This window comes from Giraffa tippelskirchi, chromosome 6 (genome assembly GCF_054371585.1).
Source record: "Giraffa tippelskirchi isolate mGirTip1 chromosome 6, T2T-mGirTip1v1.2.pri, whole genome shotgun sequence".
Lineage (NCBI taxonomy): Eukaryota > Metazoa > Chordata > Mammalia > Artiodactyla > Giraffidae > Giraffa > Giraffa tippelskirchi.
The window spans coordinates 113,645,888-113,658,319 of record NC_137280.1 but is presented as its reverse complement, the minus strand read 5'-3'; the positions used below and the strand labels follow the sequence as shown (position 1 = coordinate 113,658,319).

The following is a 12,432-nucleotide window of genomic DNA, read 5'->3' as shown; positions in this document are numbered from 1 at the left end:
TCAACCTTGGTACTACTAACATTTGGGGCTGAATGATTCTTTGTTGGATGGGGAGGAGTCTGTGACCTCATCTGAACTACTGGACCACCCCGAGAGTTGAGGGATTAGAGATATAAAGAGGTGAAGTGACTTGCCCAGGGCCACAGAGTTGATCTTATCTTTCTGAATTCTACATCATAAGGAGGGCATCATAAGGAGGGCAACTAGGGGGTTAGTCCAGTGAATGTGGAGAAGGGATGAGCAAGGCCCTTCCAAACCTGTGGCCCCTGTGATAGGGAGGCACAGTTTGTAGTGTAAACTCTAATTCACTGAACATCCACTAGGAATTGTAATTTGACTTCACAATACCCTTATAAGGTAGCAACTATTATCTCTACAGAGAGGTTAAGTGACTTGTCCAAGGTCACCCAACCAGTAAGTTGTAGAGCTAGTATTTGGCCCTAGTCTGCTGACTTCTCATCCCACAACATTTGCACAGCCTGCTATGGAACAAAAATAATGGTACACCTGAGGGATTGGGGTTGTTTCAGCATAATTCTCATAGTATTGCTAAGGCAAAAGCAAACATATTTACATCTTGATTAGAGCAAAAATTTGGAAAAGTGTTCCTTCCATGTGTTTATTCCCAATATTCAAGTGCTAAACTCAGTTCTTTCCACTGGATCTCAAGAAAGTAAGCATCCTAGTTTTCTTCCACTTTCTCTTCTTGAGTAGGGCATGGACAGCTGTCCTACTCTAACAAACCATTCGGTGTAATGTATAACAATGGCTCCACTTACTGAGCCCCTACTATGTGCCAGGCTCTGTGCTGGGTGCTTTAATAAACCTTCCTTCATTTTTGTTTGGAAAAATCCTGAAAGGTAGTTGATATTAGCATCCTCATTATTACAGAGGAAGAAATCAAGCCTCAGAAAGGATCAAGGCTTGCCCAAGGCACAAAACAGGGCCGGGATTTGAAGCCAAGTCAGTCTGACTCAAAGCCCACGCTCTTTCCACCACACCAACCTGCCTGCTGGCTTCATCAGGAAGCGAGTGGTCTCAACATGGCAGCTGGATTACCTGATCTGAGTCTAGCCTCTTCATTTCCCCCTTTAGTGTCTCCATTCCATGGATTGCTAGGTATCTCTTCACTTTGTTGGCATGTTTTTTGCTCTGTAAGAACCCAGGAAAAAGATCAAAGATACCCAAATGCCATTTAATACCTAAGGCACTCAAAAATATCTACTAGACTTTCAGTGGTTCATCCTCACAGAAACTTTTGAGGAGGAGAGGGTGGGGGAAAAACCTAGTTTATTGAAATCCTACTTTGTATAAGGTACTTCGATGCTGTCCAATCTAATCATAAAAATTTATGAGAAAATTATCATCATCTCAATCTTATAGATGAGGAAACTGAGGCTGAAGATAATGAGGTTTCTTGATCAAGATGAGTAGCAGAGTTGTGATTAGACTATAGGTTTATTTAAAGCCAAAGCATAGACTTTCTACTATACCAAGCTATAAGGGAACATATAAGTACAATGATCTTGATCTGGATGGAGAAATGAGACTCAGAAAAATTAAGTCAATCAGTCAAATTACGACAACCAGTCAAATTAAGACTCAGTCAAAAATTAAGCCAACATGTGTGGAGGCAACATCTGGGTGGCTAAGAAGGAATTCACTGTGCAAGCCAGAGAGAAGAGGGGGCTTGGCATTGGGTCTAGAAAATACTAAGGTACAAGGGCATACCTGATAGTGTGCCAGCTTCTGGGACTCAGAAATGAGCAAGGCGCAGCAAACCTTACACTGGGTGTTGGTGAAGAGACACTGGTTCTTCTGGATCATGTGTTCCACTACAGAGAGGAAAATAAAAGCTCTGTGAGTTAAAAACTTGCCTCAATAGCACCATCTTTGAATGCTGCCTCAAATGCAGGCACTGAATAATGGAATGCCATACTATTAAATCTGCCACCCCTCCCCTAAGGACTTTCATGACTCAGGCTATATTCTTGTGCCACCGAACCTATAACTTAACTTTATAATTTTATGTAGGCCAACTTTCTTTACTAAATTCTTTTAAAAAGGAGTCTTTAAATAACAAACTTAAGTAAAAACCAATAAAAATGAATACATTAAAAAAGAAACAATTCTAGCTAGATACTGGTGTGAGAAGCTTGCAGAGCTCCCTAAAAGGAACATTAAGAGAGTGGCAACTGTGAGGAGAGGTGTTAAGACATGGTAGCAACCAACTGAGACATCTTCTCAGATAGAACTGGAAGGATTGAAAGACTCGAAAGGGAAATGATTCTTACTGTTCTTGATCTGATTTTGAAATATCTAAAATTACTCAATATGTCACGTAAGTTCCACACTGTAGGAAACCACAGTATTAACCTGTGCTTAATTGTTGCACCTGGAAAACAAGGCCTTACTTTTTGAGGAGGGAATAAAATCTCACTCCAGACATTTCTATCATCAGGGCATTGATAATCTGAGGCAGGGATAAGTCTAGAAAACCATGATGAGATGGCAAATCATTTTTATCTTCTACTCTCGATCAAAAAGTAGACAAGATTTCCTGGGGGGAACTTGTGGGTGGGGAACTTTTAAGGTACTTCTTGGTGGGGAACTTTTAAGGTACTTCTCCCACAAGAACTAAAGCTTATTTATAACAGCCCTTTTGGGAAGAAGGGGTGTTGTCTGGCTATATTTCTGCTCCTTGGGGTCTCTTGTTTATTTCCCCATTTTTCTCCTACAGTGTTTGGTAAATTTTTCTGAAAGACTTTGGCTGTCTCAGCCATCCTCAGAGAAAAAAAAAGGAAGTGGATCTGTGAATAGATCTGGGCCAGAGCTTTTTAATTTTTATTTATTTATCTTTGGCTGTGCTGGGTCTTCGCTGCTGTGTGTGGGCTTTCTCTAGTTGCAGCAAGCAGGGGCTACTTGTTGCAGTGTGAAGGCTTCTTATTGCAGTGGCTTCTCTTGTTGCAGAGCACAGGCTCTAGGGTGCGTGGGCTTCAGCAGTTGCGGCACATGGGCTCAGTAGTTGTGGCTCCCAGACTCTAGAGCACAGGCTCAATGGTTGGGCTTGGTTGCTGTGTGGCATGTGAGATCTTCCTGGATCAGGGATTGAACCCATGTCTCCTGCATTGGCAGGTGGATTCTTTACCACTAAGCCACCAGGGAAACCCCTGAGAGCTCTTTAAATGGAAGGTGAGAGGCTCCTCAGAATGCAAAACCCACAAGGGGAAAATGTTACCCAGGGTCCAGTCATCCTCTCCTTGCCTGGAGATGTTGGATTATTTTATTAAAGGAGATGGGGTTCCCTCTCAAGAATATTCAGAATCTGATTCCCAGAGACTAAACAGGGTAAGGACCATGTCATTTATGACTTTGTATCCCCAATATCTAATAAAATGTGTGACCCAGAATGGTCATCATTAAAAAGTCTACAAATAACACATGCTCAAGAGGGTGTGGAGAAAAGGGGACTCTCTTGCACTGCTGGTGGGAACATAATTAGTACAGTCACTACAGAAAACACCACGGAGTTTCCTTAAAAAACTGAAAAAATAGAATTGCCGTATGATCCAGCAATTCCACTCTTGGGTATATATCCAAACAAAACTATAATTCAAAAAGATACATGTACCTCTATGTTCATAGTAGCACTATTCACAATAGCCAAGACATGGCAACAATCTAAATGTCCATCAACAGATGAATGGATAAAGAAGATGTGATACCTATATACAATAGAGTATTACTCAGCCATAAAAAAAGAATGAAATAATGTCATTTGCAGCAACATGGATGCAACTAGAGATTATCATACTAAGTGAAGTCAGACAGAGAAAGACAAATACCATATATCACTTACATGTAGAATCTCAAAATACGACACAAATGAACCTATCTATGAAACAGAGACAGACTCACGGACATAGAGAACAGACTTGTCGTTACCAAGGGGAGGGAGTGGAAGAGGGATGTATTGGGAGTTTGGGATTAGGAGATGCAAACCACTATATGTTGAATGAATTAAACAAAAAGGTCCTACTGTATAGCACAGGGAACTATATTTAATATCCCATGATAAACCATAATGGAAAATAATATGAAAAAAATATCACTTTGCTGTACAGCAGAAATTAATAGTGTAAATCAATTATACTTCAATAAAATAAATTAATCAAGTCTCTAAGGCAGGAATAAGTCTGGCATATGCAAGAAATGAAGAGAAGGACACTGTCGATACAGTATGGTGAATGAGTGAATAGTGGTAGGAAATAAAGTTGGGAGAGACAGCTTGAGGCCTACCAGATAATACTGAATGAGTACAGGCCTCACAAACCATGGTCTGACCTATGGATTTTATTCTTAGCGCAATGAGAGGTGACAAGATATGGCTTGAAAAGATTAGTCTGTTTATTGTGTCAGCAGACTATATGGGAATAGGAACGGAAGCAGGGAGAGCAGGGAGGAGGCTGCTGCAGTCTTCTAGGCAGCAGATGACAGAAATTTGGACCAGGCAGGTTGTCAGTGGAGATGAGGAAAAGTGGATGGATTTGGAATTCCTTGTAGCTCAGTGGGTAAAGAATCTGCCTGCAGTACAGGAGACCGGGGTTCGATCCCTGGGTTGGGAAGATCCCCTGGAGAAGGAAATGGCAACCCACTCCAATATCCTTGCCTGGAAAATCTCATGGACACAGGAGCCTGGTGGGCTGCAGTCCATGGGGTTGCAAAGAGTTGGGTACGACTGAGTGACTAACACTTACTTCTGGAAGTAGATCTGACATCCAATTTCTCTGACTGGATGGAAGGGGTGAAGTAGGACAGGAGTCAGGGATAACTCCTAGGTTTTGAATTTGAGTAACAAGTAGATGATAAGTGGAGGAAGACAGTGTTGGAGGGGAAATTAAGACTTTACCTTCAGCTATATTAAACATGAGTGGTCTATCATACACATGGGTAGAGATATCAAGTAGTCACCTAGACATGCAAGCCTGGAGTTCAAGGGAAAGGTCAGAGCTGGAGATACAAATTGAGAATCATCAGTGTATTTATCATGTTTAAAGCGGTGGACTAGAAGAGGATGCCTAACGCAGATGGAAAAGGAAAGAGTTCTTGGGATTTTAATATTTATTTATTTATTTTGACTGTGCTGGGTCTTTGCTGCTGTGTGGGCTTTTTCTCCAGTTGCGGAGGGTATGGGCTTCTCATTGCAGTAGCTTCTCTTGTTGCAGAGCACGGGCTCTAGGGTGCACAGACTTTAGTAGTTGCATTACTGTGGGCTCAGTAATTGTGGTTCTCGGGCTCTAGAGCACAAGCTCAGTACTTGTGCCACACAGGCACAGTTGCTCTGCAGCATATGGAATCTTCCTGGATCAGGGATTGAACTAGTGTCTTTGGCACTGGCAGGTGGATTCTTTACCACTGAGTGGACTGGATTCTTTACCAATCCCAGGGAAGCCCCTGGGATTTTGAGTCCTGGACCCTCCAAATTTAGAAGTCAGGCAGAGAAAGTGAAATTGAACATAAAATGAGTATAAGGTGGAGCTTGCAGTTATAGTCGAGTGAGGAGATCTTCTTCACCCAGAGCAACTATAAAACTGGACAAAGTTGACAGAAAAAATCCCTTCAGTATTCTGGAAACTGAACAAAGGCACTTAACAATCTGGGAAGCAGTTATGCTTGTACATCTGCTGAACTCTGGATGAGAACAGCAGGGATCTGGGACTGCTCTCATCACCTCCCACACTCAGTCAGAGCAGAGGTTCTACCAGGAAGAGGTAGGATGTGAGAACCAACCTTTCCCCATGAAAGAGGAAATTACTTGAGTTGGAGTGGTGCATAATGCCCCGATCTTTTGATAGTGTCAGTGGAAGTGATGGTCTCAGAGGCAGGTGAGCAGGAAAGGCCAAAGGCTCTACTATAACCTGACGTTAGTCATGTCTGTGGCTGAGACTGTGTGGCAGTGGGGACCTAAGAGGGCCTAAGGTGGCTAAATACTCCCGGCCAACTCTGGTTGTTCACATGCACAGAAGAGATGCAAAAGAGCCTGACAGAAAGTAAAAGTTAGGGCTGACTTTAAAATGGCCTGAACTTTGAATGCCCTTTCCTACATACCCACAGATCCAACTGCAGAGGACTGAGGGCTTACTGGCTCCAGGTGTTACTGAATCACTGGCTGACCACTAAGCAACATATAGACATGTGGAAGACATATTATAAAAATGAACCTAATTGGGAATATTTGCTCTTTAAGTCTTTCTTTTTTTTTTTTTTAATATGGAGTGCTTCACAAATTTGCGTGTCATCCTTGCGCAGGGGCCATGCTAATCTTCTCAGTATTGTTCTAACTTTAGTATATGTGCTGCCGAAGCGAGCACTGTTCTTCAAGTCTTAAGCCGCTACATAAGCAGTTTTCTTCCAAGCTGGGAGGAAGCCCTAACTATTCCATTATGAAATCACATGGAGAGACCCTGAGACTATCCACTATTCAGAAGTTCCATCCACTATTGTTTCAGCTCTAGCCACCATCTGATTGCAATTGCAAAAGAGACCTTGAGTCAGAACTGTCCAGTCAACCCTTTCCTGAATTCCTGACTTAAAAAAATCTGTGAGAAGTTCATGAGGCTGGAGGAAGCTAAGGTCCACAGAGGGGAAAAAGAACTTACATGAGTTATCAGAATTCTGAGAAGGTGGCCTGAGTGTGCATCCCTGTTGCTTAGATACAACTCTAATCCATCTACCAATTACCACAGGGGACAGGTTTGATACAGGCAATTAGGTGCTTGGAAAATATTGAAAAGACTGAAGGTACTAGGCTGAGCCTTCCAGAAATGTCTCCAGGAACAATGCATGCATAAATGTTCCAACATGTGAGCTACAGTCTCTGAGGCTTCCACTGCAGCCTTGCTGAAGTAAGAAGCTCCATGTCACTGAACAGGCCTCTTAACCTGTGAAGCTGGAGAATGGATGCTGGAACACTGATGTGGGAAGACCTTACAGTTTTACAATTTTTCTTGATAGTACCAATAGTCTTAGGAATGTGATTTTCACCACATTTCTGCCTTCCAAATCTTATAAGAAAGCACCTAATTGGTAGGATTTATTTTGTATCTATATTGTAGATAATCAGAAGATGTATGGGGCAGAGGCTGAGAGATCTAGAATGTGAAACAGAGGGCTGATTTTCACAAGGTCATGAAGGAGGGACAGCAAATCTAGCCATATCAACAACTAAGTTAAATGTCAATAGTTTAAACAGCCCACTTGAAAGGCAGAGATCATTAGAGGATAAAAAAGCAAGAATCATGCAATGGAATTCTATTTAACAATAAAAAGGAATAAAGTATTAATACTACAATTTGGCTGAACCTCAAAAACATACTGAGTGAGAGAAACAAAATGCAAAAGTGTATGTATTATATGTTCCATTTATGTGAAAAGTTCAGAGAGGGCAAATTTATAGAGACAGAAAACAGATTAGTGGTTGTCAGTGGCAGGAGGTGAGAGTGGGGATTTAATGTGAAAGAGCACAAAAGAGGGACTTCCCCGGTGGTTCAGTGGCTAAGACTTCACACTCCCAATGCAGGTGCCCTGAGTTTGATCCCAGGTCAGAGAACTAGATCCCACATACCACAACTAAGACTTGGCACAGCCAAATAATAAAAAAAAAAAAAAAAAAAAAAGAGCACAAAGGAACTAACTGGAGTGATGGAAATATTCTAAGTTGGACTAGCATTATACAACTCTGTATTTTTACTACAAATCATTGAATTGTACAGTTATAATGGGTGAATTTTATGGTGTGTAAATTACAACTCAATGAGAAAACAAAAATTATAACTAAGAGAAAACAAAAAACCCAAGGTGAGTAGGACTTGGTGTTATAGGTATCTACCTAGATCTCAAACAAATCATTGGAAAAAGTGAGATCAGAGAAATGAATTGGTCTTTAAGTGATTGTGTGCACTCATACACACATAAACAGTTCACCTTCCAGAGCACAGCTGCTGTGTTCTCTGCTTCAAGGTCCAGAACACGCCTGCTCTGTTCCCTGAGGACAAAGGTCACTTTCTTTTTGTGTACCCCCAACTCTTCGACTTTCCTCTTTACTGCACCCACTACATTATACTGCAACTGTCTTGGTGTCTGCTTCCTGGACTAGACCACAAGCCCCTCCAGGGCAACGGTAGTATTTTCATCTCTGCAGCTCTGATTTCTAGCCAATCCTGGGAAGAGAGTATTTGTCAAATTAATGAAAGGAAAATTGTAACTCTGTGCCAAACAAGTTTGAAAGTATGAGAATGAGGGAAACAGGAGCCTCATATTAATTTAAGAGTCACACAAGACTAGTTTAACTATATACAGGATATAGGTCTGTCGTGTGTACCACCCCAAATTTAAACATATCTTCCTTGGATGTGGTCAAAAACTTCATTTTATCCCACGGCAATCAGTTCACAAGCAATATATTAACTTCCAAGATTAGTCTGCTCAACAAGCCAACAAATCTCTAGAGAAATCTGATTTCTCTATAGATTACCTGACAGGATTAGCACAAAAGCCCAGTTTGTGTACTTCTGGGTTAGAGTTAAGCAGCTAGCTCTGCTAAGAACTGTGAAGTGCGTCACAAAACGGGGTCACAGCAGCTCTTTTCATTCTCCTCTTTCTATCTCCATCTTATCCAGGGCCAGGTCAAGTGCAGAGCAAGCTGGGAAGCCCCAGAAATGCCCTCCTAGGTGGCCTTGTGTATTCTCTTCTCCTCAACTTTGGGTCAAGCGTGGGATACAAACAAGCTGCTGCTGCTAAGTCGCTTCAGTCGTGTCCGACTCTGTGCGACCCCATAGACGGTAGCCCACTAGGCTCCCCCGTCCCTGGGATTCTCCAGGCAAGAACACTGGAGTGCGCTGCCATTTCTTTCTCCAATGCATGAAAGTGAAAAGTGAAAGTGAAGTCGTTCAGTCATGTCCGACCCTTAGGGACCCCATGGACTGCAGCCTACCAGGCTCCTCCGTCCATGGGAGTTTCCAGGCAAGAGTACTACAAGCAGCTGGAGCCAAAGAATGCCCCGGCCAGGTTCTCAGGCTCCTGGCCCCCATATTAGAAAAAAGACCCAGCTGGTGGAGATAAGAGAAGCGACACCAAAAAACAGAGGTAAGCCAGGACTCAGTCACCAAGTCCACAAGGAACACTGGGGCAAGGAGGTGGCCTTCTAGAGCCCTCGGAAGCGTGGGGTATGAAAGAAGGGAGGCAAGAGACACTAGGGATGGGGGAACTTGGAAACTGGGACGGTGAAGGGGCTACGAGGCTGGTAGGGAAGGTTCTGGGGGTCTCCAAGATGGCCTAGACGGCAAGCCAAGAGATTCCAGTCCTCGAATTCAGGAGTGATGGGTGACGAAGGCGGGGGAAAGAAGCCCACGGCCAGAGCGTGAAAAGGCCCTTGACCATCTGCGCGCGATTGTTGGGGTGCTGCAGCCTGGATTTTTCAGGGGAGCTGGCCCACGGCGCCCAGGCCATAGCGTGGTGCACGAGTCAGGGAGTCCCCTGGCGCCTCGCGCAAGGGGGCGGGCCGAGCGCCAGGGGGTGTGACCGTAGACCCGGGGGCCGGTCCACGTCCCCGCCCCGCGCTTCCGCCACTCCCCGCGAAACGAGCAGGCGGGCGAGGGGCTTCCAGCCTCTGAAGCCCCCGGACTCACCTTCCTCCCTTCCCACTGGTTGCGAACCGGACACTGCTTCCCAGAGGCGGCGCGCCCTCTCGCGGTCGAAGCGCAGCCCATCCGGTTCCCGGCCCTCCCGCTCCTCCGAATTGTTGTATGACCGGGCCCCGCCGCTGTCCGCGTTCTCCACTGTGCCCAATGCAGTATACTCCATCTTCCCCGAAAGCCCTAATCGGCCGATAGCCGCTCATGAACCTTGATCTCGCGAGATGTGGCTGGGAAGATGACTTTCCCCGGCCAAGAAATCTCGCGAGGTTTGGGCACCGCGGGCTCCTTTGCGGCTCCGGCACGCGCGCTTTTTTCTTGTCGCTGCGGAGCTCGTGCGGTGGATTCGAAAGTCGGTAGTTCCACGGCAGCCCTCTCCTCTGTGGCAGGGCTGTGCGGTCCTAGGCTCAGGGTTCTCACCTTGCTCACGGCCAACTTTTGACACTTCTCATTGTTCTCATGAAGGCCCTGTTACATGGGAATATCCTTTTCATTTCACTAGTAGGGCAACAGAGGCTCAGAACCTAGAAATGATTTACTCACGAGTTCGCTACTAGTAAGTGGTAGAGCTGGGACTCGATTACTTTTATATTAGGTACCATTTAAGTTCCTTGAACTGTGGTGTTGGAAAAGACTCTTGAGAGTCCCTTGGACTGCAAGGAGATCCAACCAGTCCATCCTAAAGGGGATAAGTCTTGGGTGTTCATTGGAAGGACTGATGTTGAAGCTGAAACTCCAATACTTTGGCCACCTCGTGCGAAGAGTTGACTCATTGGAAAAGACCCTAATGCTGGGAAGGATTGGGGTCAGGAGAAGAAGGGGACGACAGAGGATGAGATGGTTGGATGGCATCAGTGACTCGATGGACATGGGTTTGGGTAAGTTCCAGGAGTTGGTGATGGACAGGGAGGCCTGGCGTGCTGCAATTCGTGGGGTCGCAAAGAGTCGGACACGACTGAGCGACTGAACTGAACTGAACTGATTTAAGTTCCAGGTGCTGACGCCTAGGCCAGAACTCTCCCTAAACTCCAAAGTAACCGTCAAAAGTCAAAATGTCATCTTCCAACCCCACACCTGCTCCTTCCCTAGTCTTTTGGAGCCCCGATCTCTTGCTGTGGTATTTGTAATGTCCTTACTGGTCCCTTCACTTACCTTTTCAGGTAGTCCCAAAACAGCAGCCCCAGCGATCCTCTTAAAGCAAGCCATATCATGATACCCCATGCTTAAATTTTACAAAACCTTCTCATCCTTCTCTTTGTAAAAGTCAAAGTCCTTGATTCAGTCGACAGGGCACTATACAATATGAATTCTCTTAACTTTCCTGACCTCATCACCTACAGTGTTGGCCTCCAACCCCTTCGTTCCTGTCCCACTTACCCTGTTCTCCTGAAATGCACTTCCCCCACATATCCTCATGGCTCAGTCTCATTTCTGTGTGCCCCTCCACATACACTTCATATCCTCCTTTACTGCTCTCTTTATTTTTTCTCCTTAAAACTTACTATCAGATATCGCATGTACTTCTCTTTTTATCTTGTTTGTTATTTGTTTCCCCACTAGAAGGCAAGCCCCAAGAAAGCAGGGATTTTGTCTATTTTGTTCTCAGCTGAATCTCCACCACTTTGAAATAAAGCCTGAATCCTCTTAGGTGCGTACAAAATATTTGTTGAATAAATGAAACTTTTGATATAAAGTTATTTCAGTCTTATTTATTCAAATGTTTGTTGAGAGTTTTCTATGAGCTAGACGTTTTGGGGCATTGGAATACAGTAGTGAACAAGACAGACACAGGGGGGACTTCCCTGGTGGTTCAGTGGTTAAGACTTTGCACTCCTAATGCAGGGGGCTCAGGTTCAATCCCTGGTCAGGGAACTAGATCCCACATACTGCAACTAAAGAACCAACATGCTGCAATGAATATCTAATATCCCATGTGCCACAACTGAGACCTGATACAGTCAAACAAATAAATTATTAAAAAAGAAAGACAGACAAGGAATCTCTAGTAGAGTGTTTTCTATTCTAGTGAAGGAGAGTGTAATAAGTCAACAGGTAGAGAAAATAAAACAGGAATATATATTGGGTGACTGATAGGAGAGGAACGTGAGTTAGGGTGGTAAGAGAAAGCCTCTGAAGAAATGACATTTGGCTCAAGACCTGACTGAAGAGAATGGATTTGCCATGCAAAGAGCTGGGGAAGAGTGATCCAGGCAGAGGAAACAGCAGGTGCAAAGACCCTGAGGCAGGAGTAAGCTTGCTGTTTAGGAGGACAAGAAAATGGACAGTATGACTGTAGTCCAGTGAACAAGGGTGACAGTGATATCAAAGGAGGAGGAGGAGGAAGTAGAGGAGGAGAAGAGATTTTTGTTGCCTGAGATCACACAACTCATCAGTTACTCATTGAGCTCTGTGAATTTTGAATTCTAGCTCTGTGTCAGGCCTCATGCCAGGCTCTGGAGCTTCCAGTGCAAGAGATGACTGATGTTTGTGCAGTGCTTTATAGTTTATGAAGCACCTTTAACATTAAAAAAAAAACAAACTTTATTTACAGTTGACTTAAACACAAAATCTTGGGTTCTGATCTGTAATGCTTCCAAGGTCTCTTGATCAAATGGGGCAGCAGCCAGCAGGGAAGCCAGCACAGGGGCCAATCCAAGTTATCTTACTTGAGAACATCACATCAAGCAAGGGAACGCCTGCAGTGGCAGAGGTAGAGGGTCTGATTCAGTCTCCCTCTGGA

At 44.3% G+C, this 12,432-nt stretch overlaps 1 protein-coding gene and 2 non-coding genes across 11 annotated transcripts in view; 1 reads left to right on the top strand and 2 right to left on the bottom strand.

Annotated features, from left to right (window-relative positions):
* Nucleotides 1-9,911, bottom strand: part of ZNF346 (zinc finger protein 346) — a 36,721-nt gene extending 26,810 nt beyond the window's left edge. For 6 of the 9 annotated variants that reach the window (XM_081501949.1, XM_081501941.1, XM_081501942.1 and 3 more), the window contains exons 1-3: nucleotides 9,687-9,911; nucleotides 1,732-1,835; nucleotides 1,060-1,152 (exon numbers count right to left, since the gene is read on the bottom strand). In XM_081501949.1, the coding sequence (XP_081358075.1) occupies nucleotides 1,060-1,152; nucleotides 1,732-1,835; nucleotides 9,687-9,861 (372 nt within the window). In that variant the 5' untranslated portion in view covers nucleotides 9,862-9,911. The remainder of the gene's footprint in view (nucleotides 1-1,059; nucleotides 1,153-1,731; nucleotides 1,836-9,686) is intronic. The other 3 variants (XM_081501948.1, XM_081501950.1, XM_081501946.1) reach the window with 2 other exon arrangements.
* Nucleotides 6,265-6,371, bottom strand: LOC145511760 (U6 spliceosomal RNA). The gene has a single exon (XR_014058141.1). It is a non-coding gene; the product is annotated as a U6 spliceosomal RNA (small nuclear RNA).
* A 1,580-nt stretch (nucleotides 9,912-11,491) lies between the features above and the next one.
* TRNAR-CCU (transfer RNA arginine (anticodon CCU)) lies at nucleotides 11,492-11,564 on the top strand. Its single transcript has one exon. It is a non-coding gene; the product is annotated as a tRNA-Arg (tRNA).
* Nucleotides 11,565-12,432: the final 868 nt, after the last annotated feature.